Here is a 19,045-nt window from a genome sequence, read left to right as displayed (position 1 = left end):
TGTAATATATACAGACATAACTGAGTTAACCTCACCGAGTCTTGATATATTTGTATTATTTCTGGAATCAAAATTGAACTTTTTTAGTAAAGAATAGATTTTTAAAACATAATTACATAATATTATGTACAACCATCAAAGATTTATTATTAAAAATTAAATTCAAAGATATTAAGTTAATGTTTATATTATTAATGGAATCATAACGTTCTGGGACTCCAAAAAGTACCTAGAATAAAAGATTTTTGTCATACTTATTATTATTGGTACATTAAGATGGCAGGGAGACTGTCTAACTGATTTAGACCAATAATAAATTATTTATACATATATACCTATGTATCATATGCACATGTACACACACACACAACACACACACACCACACATACACACACACACACACACACACACACACACACATTATACCTGAGGTATTTGAAAGAAGTTACCATTGCATGATTAAATCTGTCCAGTCTATACCCCACAGAGCTATCTAGGATGACTGATTTGTTTAGGAGTCATTCTCTATCACCAGTAAGGTTTTCTGTTAAGTTAACTTTGATGGCTGAGCGAGAGTATCCGTGAGTGAGGCCTGGTGCAGCTACAGTTGGCACTAGGAAATTCAACCACTGTCCCAATTCTCCTGCTTCTAGAATCTGAGGCCCTCATATACCATGTTCTTTCTCATTCCCTTTGACTTAATGGCTACTAGGTACTCTTCTGTAGAAATCTAAAACTTCTCCTAACTGAAGATTGAATAGTAAGAAGGCACACTTTAAGGCACTTTAGACAAAACAGTTCAGTTTTTAACATTATCTCTGAGAAAAAAATCTAGGAAGACATAGTTGAATTTGCAACAATGTGTGCAGATATGGTTCAGGGGATGTCACATTTCCTTCAAAAGCTTAAAGAGGAGATTAGAAAGGACGCTTGTGAACTTCTCACTACAACAGTCATTTTGTGTTTGAGAACTTGTGTTCATCTTTGGTTTTGTTCTGTTTGTTTATATGTTTATAGTCTTTTTTGTAATAATCATTAATCTTTTTTTACAGTCCAGTCATTATTCCTCTTCCAGTCCACCCCGTGACAATTCCTCATCCCACCTCAATCCCATCCTCCTCGCCTTGGCCCCTGTCTCTAATAGTATATCCACCCACCCCACCCTGCCAGGCTTCCCAACTCCCAGGGACATCAAGTCTCTCAAGGGTTAGCCGCATGTTCTCTCACTGAGGCTGGACCAGGCAGTCCCTCTGCAGCGTAGGTGTCAGTGGCCTCTTACTCGCAAGTGTGTGTGTGCTACCTGGTTGGTGGCTCTGTGTCTGAGAGATCTCAGGGATCCAGGTTTGCTGACACTGCCAATCTTCCTGTGGGGTGGCCCTGCACCTCAACTTTTTCCAGTCTTTCTCTCGTTCAACCATTTGGTTCCTTGGCTTCAGCCCATTGCTTAGGTGTAATTATCTGAATCTGTCTCAGTAAGCTGTTTGTTGGGACCCTCAGAGGACAGCCATACTGAACTCTCTTGTCTGTAAGCACACAATAGCATCAGTACTAGTGTCAGGCCTTGGAGCCTCCCCTTGAGATGGATCCAACTTGGACCAGTCACTGGACCTCCTTTCCCTCAATCTCTTCTCCATTTTTATCCATTCAGCTTTTAGACAAGAACAATCCTGGGTCAGAGTCTGACTTTGAGATGGCAACCCTATCCCTCCACTTGATGCCCTGATTTTCTACTGGAGGTGGGCTCTAAGAGTTTCCTCTCCCTACTGTTTGGCATTTTGTCTAATGCCTCCCCCTTTGAGTCCTGTCTCTTACCTGCCAGGTCTTTATTACTTTCTAGAGGGTTTCCCTACCCCAACCCCTAAGGTTGCAGATTTACATTCATTCTTCTGGCCCTTAGGGCTTCTCTCCTGTTCTACCTGCACAGGACTTGAGTTTCGTCTTATTTTCCAAATGATTTTAATTCCAGGAATTAACTTGGTTCTAGTGTCATTCATGCCTTACGGATTTTTCAATAGTCAAAGTATGTTTCATTAACCAATCTTTTCAGCTCGTACATTTGTAGTCATTTTTATTCATTAAAAAAAAAAAACCCAAATGTTTTTGATAATTGTTTGTGGCATTTGGGTGGGCTACAGCTTGTCGAAAACTGACTTGGTAGATGGCCAGTATACATGCCATAGGTGATACTATTGGGTTAAATGATTTCTTGCTATTTCCTCTCCTCACTTTACTTACTAAAAATCCTGCTATACAGATGTTTATACTTTCAAGAGAAAACTTCGAATGCATTTGGACTCACTTACCTCTAGTTTGTTATCTGCAATGATTCAATAATGCTCAGAGAACAAAGCCATTCCCAGTGACAGGTTCTCATTAGTCAGGCAAGATCTAATGTTTAATGCCTCCTCTTGTATACTAGCTCTATGAATGCTCTGCCAATTATTCTATTTAGGTTCTGTAATTTGGTTACCAACATGTTCTTGTCTATGCAAACGATGAAAAATAATCAGATGTCCCACCAACTTGCACTTTATTCTTAGTGACTAATTTACTTAGTGCAAATGTTAGTAGACAATTGCATGACAGAGAGAGGATGGTTACATGTTCCATATGGTTACATGTCCTCAAAACCACTGATCAGACATATCACACACTTCCTTCACTAGTTAAATATTAAAATGAAGCAAACAATGAAATAAGTATGACTATTGATGCATTATATAGTTCAAAGCCCCCTAAGAGAGATATTAAAGAAATATCTCTTGATTTTGTAGCTCACATAAAACACATTGAATACAGTATTTTTTGCTAGAATAAAAAAGTCATTATTATTTTGATGACTTCATATCATCAAAATTTTGTACTCTTTCATTTGAGTACCTGGTACACCGTACATTGTTTAAATGTTATTTCTGATATTTTTCAGTCCTCCCAGTGAATTTTCAAATTTTAAATAGTTTAAAAGAATATTCAACTAAAGAACAGCTGTGTTTCTAGGACATAAAAAGAGAAAATTAAGAGAAGGTGGTGTAGCAGAAATTTGCCATGTCAATTGCACCTTCCCTCTTCCAAGCACCTTTTAGCAATTCAAAGTGAAATCTAGAAACCACATTCGCTAGGTTTTCTTGCTGGCAAAGACCAGTAAGAGGCAGACCTTGAATAACTGAGTTAATGGAATCATTGAGCTTATTATCCCAAGGGCAGCTAGAAACCAAAATGTGCTGCTGGCCGGTGGCTGTCTATTTCAAATATTCTGAACTTCCAGTTTGCAGAGAAGTGGGGATTATCTTCCACCTCATGCATTCTTCACACTTATAAACTCTTCAAAACTATTGGTTGAATATCAGCTACTAAATTTTCTTGACTAGGTATTAACTGCAGTTAAAATCCAACAACAACCATGAAGATTTATAGAGGCAAAAAATTTCATAAACTAAAATGAGATATATTAAAATAAGTAATGGGTGTGTAAAAACCAAACCAAAAAAAAAAAAAAAAAAAAAATACACTCCATGAAAAAGTACTTTCCAGCCATCAATTTAATAACGAGCAAACAAAAACCATAGGCAAAAAACAGTATCACAGAGAAGATAGAGAAAAATAAAATTAAGAAATCAAGCCAAGGAAATATGCTAGTGCTTAATCCCAAATTATATTTAAAAAAAGCCTTAAAAGAAACAAAGTAGTAAACGTTAATAGTAATTTTCATATAGTAAAATTCAAGTGTATCAGAAACTTTCAGTTGAAAAATAAGGTAGGAAAGGATTTTGTCAAAACACAGTAGAGCTTTTTGGAAGTTTGCAGAATATATCAAGTATGAAGTTTAATGAAATAGCTGAAATTCTGGTGGTTTAACAAAATTAACAGTCAATGCTGAATAATAGTGTAGGAAAACGAGGCACATCTTCATGTTCTGTGAAATACATAACATCTTTAGCAGGGCATTCTATTAACCTGCCTGACAGATAAAATTTAGAAAATTGTGTCGGTGACTAATTTTTACATAGAAACTTCCTAGGTAGAATTTAAATCATCATTAAAAAAAAACTAAAAGTAAAGGAAAATGAAAAATGAAGGGATACAGGGTGATAATTTTATAATTTCTCTGGCTTTTGTTTAAAAACTGAACTTCAAGAGATTTGAGTTGTAAGAGAAAACTTATTGATGGTGTCCTGCCCAATATGTAGACATAGTCTGATGACTTATACAGCTTAATTAGTGATAGATATGTATGTTTTTATTAGATTACATAATACTAAAATGGAATTTAATATTATTTTTCAAAATTCTTTCCTTATCCTTATCTCCTTCCTACTCTTTATCCCATCTATAATAAAATCATCACAGCTCATGTACATGAATTTGAAGTGTTTCCTTTTGATTAATTAGGAAGAAAACCTCAGTCTTCTCATATTATATAAACTATCTTATAAGTGGATTAGTATCTCAGCAATAAAGTGATTGTTTTACACACACACACACACACACACACACACACACACACGTAAGGATGTATCCCTTATACCATAAAAATTAAAATTTAAATTAATAATAAAATTTTAAGATTTACATTTGCAGAAGTAAATAAATACATTAAAGAATTCTAAAACAATCCTATTTTCAGAATAGTCTGAGTAGCAATTATAACCAATTATTAAATATTTAATTTTTATTTAAAAATTTTTCACACTTATTTTTTATATTTTTTTCTGAAATATTTATCAGTTCTGTTTTTTCCCTCTAGATCCTCTCATATGCTTGTAAACTCTTCCATGATTAATTTTAAATTCATGGCCTTTATTTTCATTAACTAGTTACCCGCATAAATATATGCACCCTCACAGACATTCCTGAGTAAAACCCACTCGGTGTGTTTACCATAATGATGACCATTTGAGCATCGTACACTTTGAGGAAGATGGTTTCTCCCATTCTCACCATTCCTCACTCTCTGTAGTTCCTTGTGAAAAGTCGATACCTGTCCTATGTTGAAAATGTTTGTCATCTGTATTTAGCTTACTTTAGCCTGTAATTTTGATGGGACTACATAGGTGTTGTTTCTGACGTTATTAAGACATGTGGTCTCAAAACAAATACCTTCAATCACTGGTTCTTGCAATCTTTTCATCTGGTTCAACATGGCCTTGGAGCCTAAGGTGGGGGAGATTTTCGTACACATATCGAGTGCAATTAGGCTCCAGAACTCTACATTTGTTTTGGCTGTGGTTTCTCTTATAATATTCTCAATGAGGAGTAAAATGAGAAGTAAGATATCTGTTATTTATAAAGACAAATATTTAGTGTATATTTGGAGATATCCCTTGTTTTGTAAAGTAGTAGTTATGAGTTCTCCTCCATCCTCTCAAGCCCATGGTAGCTGATGGATTTCTGTAGCAGGCATGGTTTACCTCTAATCTTAAATCTGATTAGACAGCCTATACTTTCCACCAGAGTATGCTGGCCACGACTTCACCATTAGGGTTATCATGCTATGCTGGCCGTTGTTCTAGATGACAGGCATCATAGCTGGGTGAGACTGCTGTTTGCTACTGTCTTTTGGAAACTTGTATTATGCCATAATTTCATACCATGAAAACAAGGCCTCAGGAAGCATACACTATACTTTGAACACATTATTTGGCCTCATCTGACTCCTCCCAGACCTTCCATCCCTGCTTACCCCACCAAGTTCATGTTCTGTCTCCTTGTGTATCTCTCTGTCTCTCTCTCTGTCTCTCTGTCTCTGTCTCTGTCTCTGTCTCTCTCTCTCTCTCTCTTTCTCTCTCTCTCTTCTCTTCGCTTCCTCCCTCCCTCCCTCCTTCCCTCTCCCTTCTCTCTTTCTATCTGTGTGTGCCTCTAAAATTAAAAAAAAAAAAATAAGGATTAGTTTCATTTTTTTCCTTTTTCTGAGATTTATAGTTTCAATATACATTTAGTTACTCTACTTTATCAACTGGGGTGGGGAGACAATAGACCCTTTTGTGTAGCAATTTCATAGTTATTATTCAAGGTCATGTTGTGTTCATAGCTTCAACTGCAGTAGAAGAATGGGGAGTTTCTTAAAGATCCTAGATAATACACTCAGACAACTGGAGAGATAAAATGTTACAGAAACTACAACATTGTAAAGCTGTTGCTGAGGCCTAGGTAGACTTGTTTTTCTCTAGAGTGCCCTGTTCAGGGGCATTTTAACAAGGAGGGTTGTAGACTAAAATGAATACGTGTTTATAAATAATCCATTCAATTCCATGTGTATATAGAACTCAGTTACACCACTTCTGTGGCCTTTGTGCAGGAGAGCGTTCACTTCTCAGTGACACAGTTTTTGGATACTGTTGACCTTCATGTAACACTTCACAGTCATTCTAATGCTAGTGCACATGGCCCATTTCCTTACAACTATAAAGGGCAAAAGAGAACAAATCAGAAAGTAAAGACCAATGCAAGACAATAAAATCTCACAAAGCTCTTTAGAGATGGCTTTATTATGTTTGACACACATAAATACATGAAATTGTGCTATATTCCATACATATATTGATTTATAGAAACATATATTTAAAAAGAACCTGATTAACATATTTAAGGTTTCAGAAGAAAAATACCAAATTAAACAACAACAAGGTTAGGAAGGATAAAACAAGAAATAGCGTTTGTTTATTTATTTTATACTGTTTCTATTAATAAGAATATGTTAATAATGCATTGGTATAAATGTTGACCTAAAGAAAATTAAGTACAGAGTAAAAATACAATAGTGTTAACACAATTTATTAGGGAATATTTATTCAATTTCATGGATTTTAAAGACACCTTAAAGTAAATCAGAAATAAAGAAAGCTCTTCCTTGATAAGATAAGCTCTCAGCTGAACCAATACAGAAATTCTGGAGCAAATAGACAATGTCCATTTTTAGTTCATTTCTGCTCTATAAATTTTTATTTCATTACACTATTAAATTCTACTAGTTACAGTGAATATTGGTCACATGCTTGAGGCTTCATTCAAGTCTTTATTTAATTATGAGTATCAACTGAGCTTTCAGTGAAGAGACAGATTTGAATATTTATGAAAGACCAACACTGAGTCTACAAAAATGAGCTAAATTATGTTGTGCTCTGTAGCTTACCCAGAATTGCCTGTGTGTATTCTCTTCCATAAAAAATGCTTTATACAGTATCTTCATTTGCAATAACATCTTCATTTTATGTCATCACCAGCAATTCCTAATCATAGTCATAGAATGTTCACATCAAGTAAAAAATAGGTTGATAAAAAATCTGGAAAACAAAGCTTGATTTACATTTTTATTTGAAAAGAAGTATATGATAAAACTCAAAAGGAGCTGGGTATCAAGTCCCAGACAAAAGACTCTAGTCTTGTAGGAAGAATATGAATGTGTCTTTTTGATTAGAGATATTTTAAATGTCCTATTAAATGTACAGATCAGATCAAAGTAGGGTGTCCATGAAAATTAGATTTTACCACTGTGGTGTCTTCTGTTTACAATATTGTTTGCTTGCCTACATGTGGTGGATTTTATTGTATTTGCACTGATGGGAATCAGTGACAGCTGCCCTCTTTTATGGTTCTCCTTGAAGATGCCAACATTTTCAAACAACTGGGGTGGGCTATCACCAATTAATCAAAAGAGGGAATATTTGAAGCTTTAATGTTTTTATTCTATCTCAAATCGATTTTTTTAGAGCAATTGGTATGACTTTAATTTACTTTCCTATAGATAAATTTTTCCCAAATCATTATTCATCTGAATCATTTGACATGTGATATGTGCTGGATTTGTGCTGTGTAAGCACTGTAGAAAGAAAAAAAATAAAATAATCCTACAAAATTAAGAAGTATATTAAGAAACTAAAGTTTGTATATATACTCAAGTGTGCAATATTGTTTTGTGGCTTATGAGAAGACGACAATTTTTTACCCTTTAGGAGACATTAGACCCCTGGTCGGTCATGAACCTATATCAATTGTCAGATTCCAAGTATCCTGATACTTTGTGCCAAGGCAACGATAAACATATTTCTCTTTACTACCTACTTTATTATTGTATTAGTGACTACATATGAGTTATGTTCCTGTTGCTCTGGCAAAACATTATTTTGGCTTGTAATTCCAGGGGGCTAGATTTCATTCATGAAGCAAAAAAGTCCAGGCATAAAAAATAGCTTGATCTTGTGTGTGTATATATATATGTAATATACATATATATATATATATGTGTGTGTGTGTGTGATATATATATATATACATATATATGTGATATATATATACATATATATGTGATATATATATATATCACTGATAAACCAAAATACAGTTCAAGAAAAAAGCTTTCTGTGGTTATCAAATGTTAATTAGGCTAAATGTGATAGGAGCAATTCAAGTAGACAATGTACTCATTTTTGAAGGGATAAATAAAGGCAGTTTATCTAATCTCAAATTCTCTTTCAAAACACTTTCTTTCACAATTTCTCTTGCCCTCTCAGGTTTTGAACTTTCCCATTGTGAAGACCCAGGCATTCCACAGTTCGGATATAAGATCAGTGACCAAGGTCATTTTGCGGGAAGCACTATCATCTATGGATGTAATCCAGGCTATACTCTCCATGGAAGCAGTCTCCTCAAGTGTATGACCGGGGAGAGAAGGGCATGGGACTACCCTCTGCCTTCCTGTATCGGTAGGATGCTTTTTCAGATTCTTACACAGTATGTCTGAGGGATGATATTACTACACATCTACGTAATTGTCCATGTTCATGTAATTCCTTCCACATACAACTCAAAAGAAATGAATGAGATTAAATTCAGCCGAAGGAATGGCGAAGCATGTAAGTCCCTTTCTTAATCTGACCAGTGTGACCTATGTGACATTTTCATCTTTGTGCTTTTGATTACAAGATAAGAATGATACATTTCCATCATGTGCATTTTATTGAATCTCATTGGCCAGCTTTGTTTTGATTAAAAATGATCAGTACATAGTTCTGAGTCAAAATGAATATGGAAACAAAATAATTATTGTCAGTACCTTTAAAAGCATCTTTTATGTATAGAAGCCATTTTGGAAGAAATATTTGAAAGTATATCTGCTCCCTGAGTATGACAGCATGAAAATAGATTGCAGTACAAAAAGACCAGTGAAAAGCAAAAATCAAATATATCCCAGAAAGGAAGCTACAGCGATCATTACATTTTTACTTCTTCTCGGCTTAATGTCACTTTAGCCCTATTTTAAAGCAGATAACAAATTAGCACAGGGGAGTGGGAAGATGAGTTCCCAAATATTCAGATACTGTTCTTATTTGTGTTGGTCTTTTACCTCCAGAAGATCATAAAGTTCCATTTCCAACAACAGAATGACAAAAGAAAGCAACAGCCTAACAACCCCTGGACTGCAGTAAGGAGCAGCCAAGCCAGTCCAGGCTGCAGTCTGATGAGACAGAACCACAGTGTCTTGTCAATGCAAATAAAAATGAATGTGTTTTCAAACACAGCTTTTCTGGCCTTTCATTGAAATGCACAAAACTTTATGCATATTTAATCTGTTGAAATTACCATGTTTTAGATATGCCTTTGTAACTCCTGGCAGTTCATTAAAACATTGATTCCCAATGAGACAAACAGGTCTTCCATAAATCAGTTATTATCACAGTCCTTTACTGTCAGATGGCATATGAATTTTGGGTAAACAATTACAAATATCAATGTCTATATTGTCCATAAAATTACCTTCAAATATTATTGGAGTATACTGAGCTAACCTGAAACCATCTACTAAAATTATTTTAATCAAATGGAAAGATAACTGGTGTGAGATCAAAAGACATTAATTGTGCTTAAAACAAACGGATTCCGTTAATTTCTAAACCAGGCCTGTGATCTGATGATGTCACAGGAACAATGAGTCTTTAATGACAGATGATCGCGTTAAGGAACTATAAACAGAGGAACACATAGTGAGTTAATGCTCAGCATAACCATGGCAACAGAAGATGAGATTCTGTTCTCTTGCTCCTCACTGGTGACTAATACCTCCATCACCTCATCTAAAATCATTATTTTCTTCCATTGATCAAATAGATATTATGGTCTAACACACAGGTATTCTGCTTAAATATTTTGATATTATCTAGGCAATTATTTTCTAAAATGTGTTGCATAAAATCAAACATTAAATCAAAAGTTATGTATAGCTATAGATAGTTGTTCTTCTGAAAACCATGACTGCATTTATACTTTATCTTTATACTTGAAGCTTGTGTCTTAAGAACATGGACCCTGGGCTGGAGAGATGGCTCAGCAGTTAAGAGCACTGGCTGCTCTCCAGAGGACCTGAGTTCAAATCCCAGCAACCACATGGTGGCTCACAACCATCTGTAATAAGATTTGATGCCCTCTTCTGGTGTGCCTGAATGCATTTACGGTGTACTCATATAGAATAAGTCAATAACTCTTTTTAAAAAATAGAAATAAAAATAGGGACCCAAGTTTTAAGTCATATCACAACAGCACATTTAAGACTAAAGTGAAAATGTTTAAAAGAATTCAAAATGCAGAGAAGTGCATTTAAATTTGAGATGCAATATGGTGTACAGAAAAACGACTAAAAAGTTAACCTAGATAAGTAAAATATCAATGATATCTTTAAAGTAATGTATGCCTGTCACAGTGATAAATCAAAACGAAAAAAGGAAATGTCCAATAATTATTGCACATTATGTACAACTACTTGCTGTTCTACATTTGTTGTTGTACATTTTTAAGAAATGTACAAAGATTGTGATACATTTACACAATGGAGTACTACTCAGCTATCAGAAACAATGACTTTATGAAATTCTAAGAAAATGAATGTATATAGAGAATATCATCCTGAGTGAGATAACCCAGTCACAAAAGAACAGACTTAATATACAGTCGCTGATAATTAGATACTAACCCCAGAAAGCTTTAAACACCCCAGAAACAACTCACAGACTATATGAAGTCCAAGAAAAAAAAAAGAAAAGCCATTATGCTTAATCTTTACACACCAAGAAAACTTTGACTAATTCCAGGCTACATCTTGTTTTACATGTACTTTATGCTCATTGTAACCAGTAAAATTTTAATGCACACCATCAAACCTTTCAAAAAACCAAGTACTGACAAAAATGTATTCATATACTTTTATGCAAAAATGCTTAAAATCTGTACATTTATCTTTGTTTTTTTTTTAAATAAAGTTGTTCAACTAAAATAATGAAATGTTTTATTTGAAAAGAAAAAGACAAATAAATATGATTATGACGGGGCTGGTTAGTTTGTCTAAACTCGACCCAGACTAAAATTACCTGGGAGAAAATACAAACTTTTCTGAAAATCTGCCTTTAACACAGTGGCCTGTAGGTATGAGAAAACGCATTTTCAGGGTTGTTGAAGTAGGAGGCTCAGCCTATGGAAGGCCGTACCATGTCTGAGCCAGTTGTCCCAGCATGAATGTTAATAATAACGGACAAGCTATAAAGAACAGATCCACAGGCAGCATCCCTTGTTTCTTCCTGATACAGGCCTGTCTCTCAGTTCCCACTTACATTTCTGCTCTAACTTCCCTGAATTATACATTTGGCTTCTGAACGCTGCCTTTCCTTGGAAATTGGTTGGTGTATCCCTTACCCAAAGCAAACTAAGACAGTCACATACCTCTTTAAATACCATTATTCTTTTGTATAAACATAGCCTATTGTAAAGTTGAGGCAAAATAATTTCTACAGCTCTATGAATGCAAAGGCCCAGGTGCAAAACTGTCAAAAATGGAAGAATCACATTATCCTTCAGTCGAGATGTTTGTTAATTTTTAGGAATGTGTATGAGCTGTTAGCAAGTCCAAAATCTGCGAAATATTCAATAGGTTTCAAATAGGTACCGATAATAAACCCTGGTTTTGAGACAATATATATATTTTGTCCTGGAAATTTTTTTTCTCTTAACACCTTCCAACAGATGGGGTGAGACCCATCTGGAAGAGTAAGGTAAGCTGGTTATTCTAGTAAACCAGTTAGAGATGTTTATAATTTTTATATGCATTCACACATAGACCACTTCACCAAATAACTAAGTGCCATAGCCTAGTTGACATCTTAATTAATGTAATGAACACAATATTGTAATGTAACATCTAGAGCTAAGGAAACTGTATTTAAGGACACCATAGGCTTATGTTCTCATATGCTGCTGTCACCAGCGGAAAAAAGCTTTCTCATTTTGATCACTTTTTCTAATGATATCAATGACGCTTAACATGAACAATTTCAATTTTGTAAGAAACTATTCAAAGAATGGAAAATGTATATAATTTCTCCCAGTATTTAAATAAATATGCTTTTGTATTTATTGAGTTTAGAGGAAAAAATATTAAGTTTTAGAAACCTTAGCTATAAAATGCGCTGGATAGGAATTTCTTGATATGGAGTTGAGCCATTTGGATCAGTATAGTTCCCAACAGTTCCTGGTGTACTTACTCTTTCCTTCATTATAAAAAATTCTCCCATAATTGTTGCCTTATGAAAGTAAAATTACTCCTAACATCCTAGTAGTGGCAAATACTGTAAAACAGAGGAGGATTGTCCAAAAAGAGACAATTAACTCGATTCTGTGACAATGTTTATATTTCCATTCGATGCATTTTATAAAAATTGAAGGCCACATTTGAGCAGAACTATGTCACATTTCACTGAAGTAAAGAATCAAATGAAAATGCCAAAAGCTACGGGAGATTAGAACAGGGAGTGGTTTAAAGTGGTCTGAAGTGGAATGAAAGGACAATGGAATTCAGATCACCTGGGGGAATGAGATTTTCTCAGCGATGGGATAGTAGATGAATTATTCACCCGTCATTCTCTACCACAGAGCATCTTACCATCTGCTTCCCTTGTAACATGATTATTATTTAACAAAACATCTTGAAATGTTTTGAAGCCAAGTTTGCAGACTTTAAATGTGTCTTCTATTGATTCCCCAATATGGTTGGTTTCTAGTCTCAGCATGTCTAAGAGGAAGTATATCATTTTAATATACTCATATTGCTGCTTCAACTAAATCTTTAAGAAAGCATATTTCAATATTTACGTTCAAGAAAGATTGGGGGTAAATCTTTCTTTTGCTGTGAACCTACATAGAAACTCAAGAAATTTATAGATTGTCTTAGAAAGTTTGGGATGGCGTTGTGACTTGAAATGTTACTGTATTTCACCAGCTGAATGTGGCGGCCGTTTCAAAGGAGAGTCATCAGGAAGAATCTTGTCCCCTGGCTACCCCTTTCCATATGATAACAATCTTCGCTGTATGTGGATGATTGAAGTAGATCCGGGAAACATAGTAAGGTAAATGACACGACTTTCCTGATCAGCAGCTACATAAATATCGATCAGTAACACTAATGTACAATATGCCTCACCTTCATAAGGGAAAACCAGTTCCTTATGTACTTAAAATAACAAAAATACCATTAACACACATTGCCAATTCATAGGCTGCTCAATTAAGTCTGCAACTTGTACATGAAGATTCTGTGGATAGAAAGCAGCACCAAGGTTGAGGATGTTCTGGCTGATCTGTGCTCTTTGAATTCTCAGTGGATTAAGATGTTTGATCCATCATTTTGATAAGTACACAATCTGTGTAATCTCGCTAATGTGAAGGAGAAACATAAATGCATCAGGCCTTGACAGTTTCTCTTTTCCCCTTTCTTGGGCGCATTTCTGAGGAGTCTGCTTTCTGATGCTTTAACTGGATTTGATTTCTCTTCCCTGTGGACGTTTGGTGGGAAGTTCACACACCGCCATGTCATAGCAGACTGATAAATTTCAAATCGTGACACTTTAATTCATATGTCAGGTCTCATCCCATCTTTGCTTTTAAGACTTCAACTGGGTATACATGAAAAAATTGACCGACGCTCCCTTAACATAGGAAACAGTTACTCCATTAGAATTCACAGGAACGTTAAGAAATAAGAGTAGGTTTAAATTAGCCTCAAAAATTTGCTATTTGATGGAAGTGAAATTCAGAAAGGACTCAAGGTGGTGAACTTCCATGAATGCAGTGCAAAGTATTGCATTACCTATGTAAGGCAATTCAAAGAACTCAGTTCAACATTGTTTAGTTAGGATTAAAATTATTAGACAAAAAAAAATTTAAGTCAGCAAGACTCTGGGATCTTTTGATTAACATACAGTTGTTGACATCAGTGCATTAAAAAAAAACTTTAAGCTCTGGTACAATATCAATCATAAACCATATACAAAGAGTCTAGCTTGGCGTCACAATGGAGCCAAAATTAAGATGATAATTTTATGCAAATTAGCACAAGTTTGACCAGCTTTAATATGATACAGTGGTAAAAATATTACTCTGATGTCAGACAATTAGTGTCACAGATACTTTTTTAGTGATTATTTGTTATATCAAAACTCTATTCACAACATCCATAAAATTGGTATAAAATGGTTTCTACTATATAAGGTCATGACAACAATTAGACCATGTTTTAGTAATAGATTTTTGCAAAGTAACTGACCCATAGAATGCCCTTTCTAAGTATTTAGCTTCATGACCACAGTTGACATTTATGAACATTGAAAAAAGGGACTATTTAAGGTGTCTGTAATTTGCAATAATGTTGAAATCACGTAATTAATGCTTTTCTAAGGAAATTCACTCTGCGGTTCAGAAATATTCTTTTTGGTGATGACATTATGCAATTTACTCTTTAGTCTTAGAAAAGAGTTGCAGACATTCAAAGCAACAGTATATGTTTGCTGTATGTTTTTGTTAGTATAGTTCCCTACCTTATTTAAAATAATCAAAGATGTCTGGTTTTCCCACAGCCTACAGTTCCTTGCTTTCGATACAGAAGCATCACATGACATACTCCGCGTTTGGGATGGTCCACCAGAAAACGAGATGCTATTAAAGGAAGTTAGTGGATCTCTTATTCCTGATGGAATTCACAGCACGCTCAACATAGTGACTATCCAGTTTGATACGGACTTTTATATCAGCAAATCTGGATTCGCAATTCAGTTTTCAAGTAAGCTTTATTCTGTGTGATTTGGAACAGCAAAATGAAACATTGTATAATTAAGCTAAAAAGTTTATTCCTTTATATCTTATTATTCACTTTACAAATGTTAAATATTAGTTCTGGTCTTCCTATTTTACAGAATGTGAAAAACTATACTTGGAAAAAATATCTACAAATCACTGCATTTATTAATTGCCAACTCTAAAGTAGGATCCCTAAAATAAAAAGGGTGTTAAAATAGTTCAGCAGAAGAAATCATTATATCACAAAGTCTTATATCATTTCAACAGCCCTCATTCAAAATTCTTGGGATCAGAAGTGTTTCAGATTAAGACTTTTGATGAGTTTGTGGGTATTTAGATTAGCCTAGGGAGATATTTTAGGAATGAGACAAGAGTCTAGATGCAAAATTCACTTATGTTTCATATACACCTTAGAATGTGGTTTGAACATTTTATGAATTAACCATTTGTGCACCTGCATTTTCTCTGAGACTGATTACATGAGACGTGGTGTGGAATAATCCACAGTGGAAACATGCTTATTCAAAATAGGTATGCTTAGCCCAGGATAACATAGTCATAATGTATGATGTAGCTTCTATAAAACAGGAAATAAAAATATCTATTTTTAATTTTTATTTTATATATGATACTTTAATAGAATGTAAAAAATATTATTAAATTAATATTTTTACATATAATATTAATACACAAAATAAAATGTAATGTATATTATATTATTATAGTAATTACAGTATACAGTGAATAATAACATGTATGCTATATTTTATGTAATTTTATTATATATTTTATTATTTATTAAAAGAAAAGTTAAACAGTTGAACTAGAGAGTTGGTTTAGTAGATAAGACTATTTTTCTAGGACTGGAGAGATGACTCAGTGGTTAAGAGCACTGACTGCTCTTCCAGAGGTCCTTTGTTAAATTCCTAGCAACCACATGGTGGCTCACGACCATCTGTGATGAGATTTTTTGCTCTCTCCTGGTGTGTTTGGAAACAGCTACAGTGTACATCTACATTGTGGCCTAAAATAGTACCTCATTCTGTGAGAACAATCACCATCACAGAATTTTGTGGTTTGGTTTCTTTTTCATTTCTCATCATATAGTTCTATTTTATTTCTGTATTTTTATTTACTAAGATTTGTAAAGTAGGAATGAGAGGGCAGAGATGTATTCAACCCTTATTCTTTTCTAATGGTAGTTTGACATTAGCTTTGGTTCCTCTACATTCGTAATATAGTAATACAGTTAATGTTTTAAATGGCTGCCATGATGGGGTTCTGTATATACCAATCTAAAATGTGTATATACATACATACACACACACACACACACACACACACACACACACACACACACACACACATACACACAACACACACACATATATATATATTCTTAATCCTCTCATAGGTCTCCGAATGTATTGTCATACACACATACACGCACACACATCTCTCAACATTGCATACTGTAGAACCTGCTACTCCTGGTTTTTAATCAGCAAAACATCCATATATCAAAAGATTACTTTTGATATATTGATTGATACATTGTACTTAAATTTTGGTCGTGCATTAGCATTAATATTCCTTCTTGTATAAAATGTCTCTTATCCTTGCCCTAGTTGTCATGGTTCCAAATATAGATCAGAATAATTTAGTCAGCAATTCACTTTCCTGGAGAGCTTTTAATTATGATTTTCACTGTACCAAATACATTATGAGTACTTTTGTTTACCTAAATATCTATGTAAAATAGATTTTGGTAAAGGCAATAATGTAATTTATCAGTGTTCATTACCATATTTTAGTCAGATTTTTATTGAGCTTTCTTTTTTTTTTTTTCTTCTTTGGGTGCTTTATGATTCTAACTAAAAACCAAACTGTCTAACAGAAGTGATTACATGTCACTGTTACATAGGACTTAAATCTCCCACAGAAGAGTTCTGTGGATATTGATTGACAGTTTCAATTGTGTTTCAAAACGCTTTCCTGGCTGTCATTTGTACATAATTAACTTATCTTTAAATGACAAATTTTATCATGTACTTCAAAATATTTATAAGTTTTAGAATTACATTAGAATACTAGTACAGAAAACCACAAAGTTATTTTAAAAAATATATAAAGGTTATAGATGCCTAATAATTTTTGTGCACACTTAGGTATAATTGTATGTAAAAGAAGGAGCAGAGAATATGCACATGACATCTCGCTAATACAAGAAACTATATTCATTCTAGTACCAAATATCTCTTGCAGATAGATTCTGTCATTCTTATACATAATTAAAAATAACAGATCTGTTTTATTTACTGTGTCATTATTACCACCTAGAACAGGACCTAGTATATGGAGAGAGAAATGTCTGCTCATACAACAAAAGTCAAGTAACTTAACATCCACCTTACAAGAGTAATAGATAATTCTCGTTCGCTGTACTAGTAAGTTTTCTCTATAGTCATAGAACATACGGAATGATTACATATGCGTGGAATGTCTTAGACTGTTGTCCAGCTAATCCAACAATGTTACCAAGTAGTTGCTCAGTCTCACAAACCTGGATGTCTCAGCTGGGATTCTTTCTGAATATGCTGGAATCCCAAAGCGGTAGATTCCGATGCCAGTAGAGGAATGAATGTGCTAACAGGTCAAGAACAAGCAGGCCAGATGCAAAAGTTTCCCTCTTCTGTGTCCTTGTATGGAAATCCAGTTGAAGGTATGGCCCATAATAAAGAGTATCTTCCTAGCTCAAGAACTGGATCAAACATGTCTTCCTTCCTCAAAGTTCTGGATTAGAAGTGGATTCACCCACTTCAATCCAAGCAGAGAATATTTCACCGGTGTGCCCACCATTTCTGAATTCTGGCTCATTCCAGATATAGTCCAGTTGACATCAAAGAATGGTCTTCACGTTTGCTAAACTATGTGTTGGAAAGTACCCAGCTGACTTAGAGTTCATTCATCTCATCCATTATCTAGTGAGAGAATTAGTGGGAGATGGGGGGATAGACACAGTTTCAGGTTTTTAGTTGAACATATATAATAATATGATTTTTAAACATTTGAACCTGCAGTAATAAGTAAGAAAAGGATGAGATGGACAAACAGCAAGCGTCTTTACAAAGAATATACCCAGAGAAATTCATTTCACAAGACTCATTATAATGTGAATTCAACTGAAATGCACGTTGCATAGCAACTTCACAGTCTTTACCAAGCCACCATCAGTGTGGCCTCGCGGCTTCTATTTTATGATCTGTTCCTGCTTTGTAGATTCTGTCGCTTTGCCTCTTGGCGTTATAATCTGCAAGGCACGTCTGCTTAATCAGAGCTACTTAAGGCTGACACTGCCATCTCATGCTGTCCTAAGCCCTGTCCTGGCTTCTCAGCAGGCCAGCCTCTAGATCCCCCACTTAAATTTGTAATCTGCCTGCCTTGTTCCACTCCAGTTCTACAGGGAGGGATCATGCTGTCATTTGCCCACAGAATAGTTGATTTTGACGGAGCAGTCTCTCTGCTCTTCATTCTTTGACCTCTCCATTAAGAATCAGTACCTGCTGGGTAATATAAAACACTAAGTCTCATAACTTCTACTGTTGAAAATTCTCAAAGAAATGGACGGCTTCACTGGGATAGGTTGAAGGCTGACAGCCCTACAGGACTGCATGACACCATTGCCTTTGTTCCTGTCCTCATTATAGTTGATACACCGGGTAACAGTCAACTAGCCATTCACTTCATTATCCTTCCATATTTTTCTCTACATACCTGCTTGGCTGGCTGTCAGAAGTGAAAACTAAATATCACTTTACCATTTAAAATATTTAATACTCTGAGTTCAGCTTGATGCCAAAAATTCAGCTATTGCATGTAAAAGCTCTCTGTTATGTACCTGCTTTGGTTTGCTTTCTGTTGCTGTGATAAGACCCT

The 19,045-nt window shown here is 34.7% G+C and overlaps 1 protein-coding gene across 3 annotated transcripts in view; it reads left to right on the top strand.

Moving 5' to 3' along the window:
• CSMD3 (CUB and Sushi multiple domains 3) overlaps window positions 1–19,045 on the top strand; it is a gene marked incomplete at both ends in the record, with an annotated part of 1,162,760 nt that overhangs the window by 859,996 nt on the left and 283,719 nt on the right. For all 3 annotated transcript variants that reach the window (XM_080909303.1, XM_080909302.1, XM_080909301.1), the window contains 3 exons: window positions 8,509–8,700; window positions 13,257–13,383; window positions 14,890–15,092. In XM_080909303.1, coding sequence (XP_080765429.1) covers window positions 8,509–8,700; window positions 13,257–13,383; window positions 14,890–15,092 — 522 coding nt within the window. The remainder of the gene's footprint in view (window positions 1–8,508; window positions 8,701–13,256; window positions 13,384–14,889; window positions 15,093–19,045) is intronic.

This window comes from Micromys minutus (genome assembly GCF_963924665.1).
Source record: "Micromys minutus genome assembly, chromosome: 33".
In the NCBI taxonomy this organism is placed as follows: domain Eukaryota; kingdom Metazoa; phylum Chordata; class Mammalia; order Rodentia; family Muridae; genus Micromys; species Micromys minutus.
Note: the sequence above shows the minus strand (reverse complement) of the source record. Positions and strands in the feature narration are given on the sequence as shown.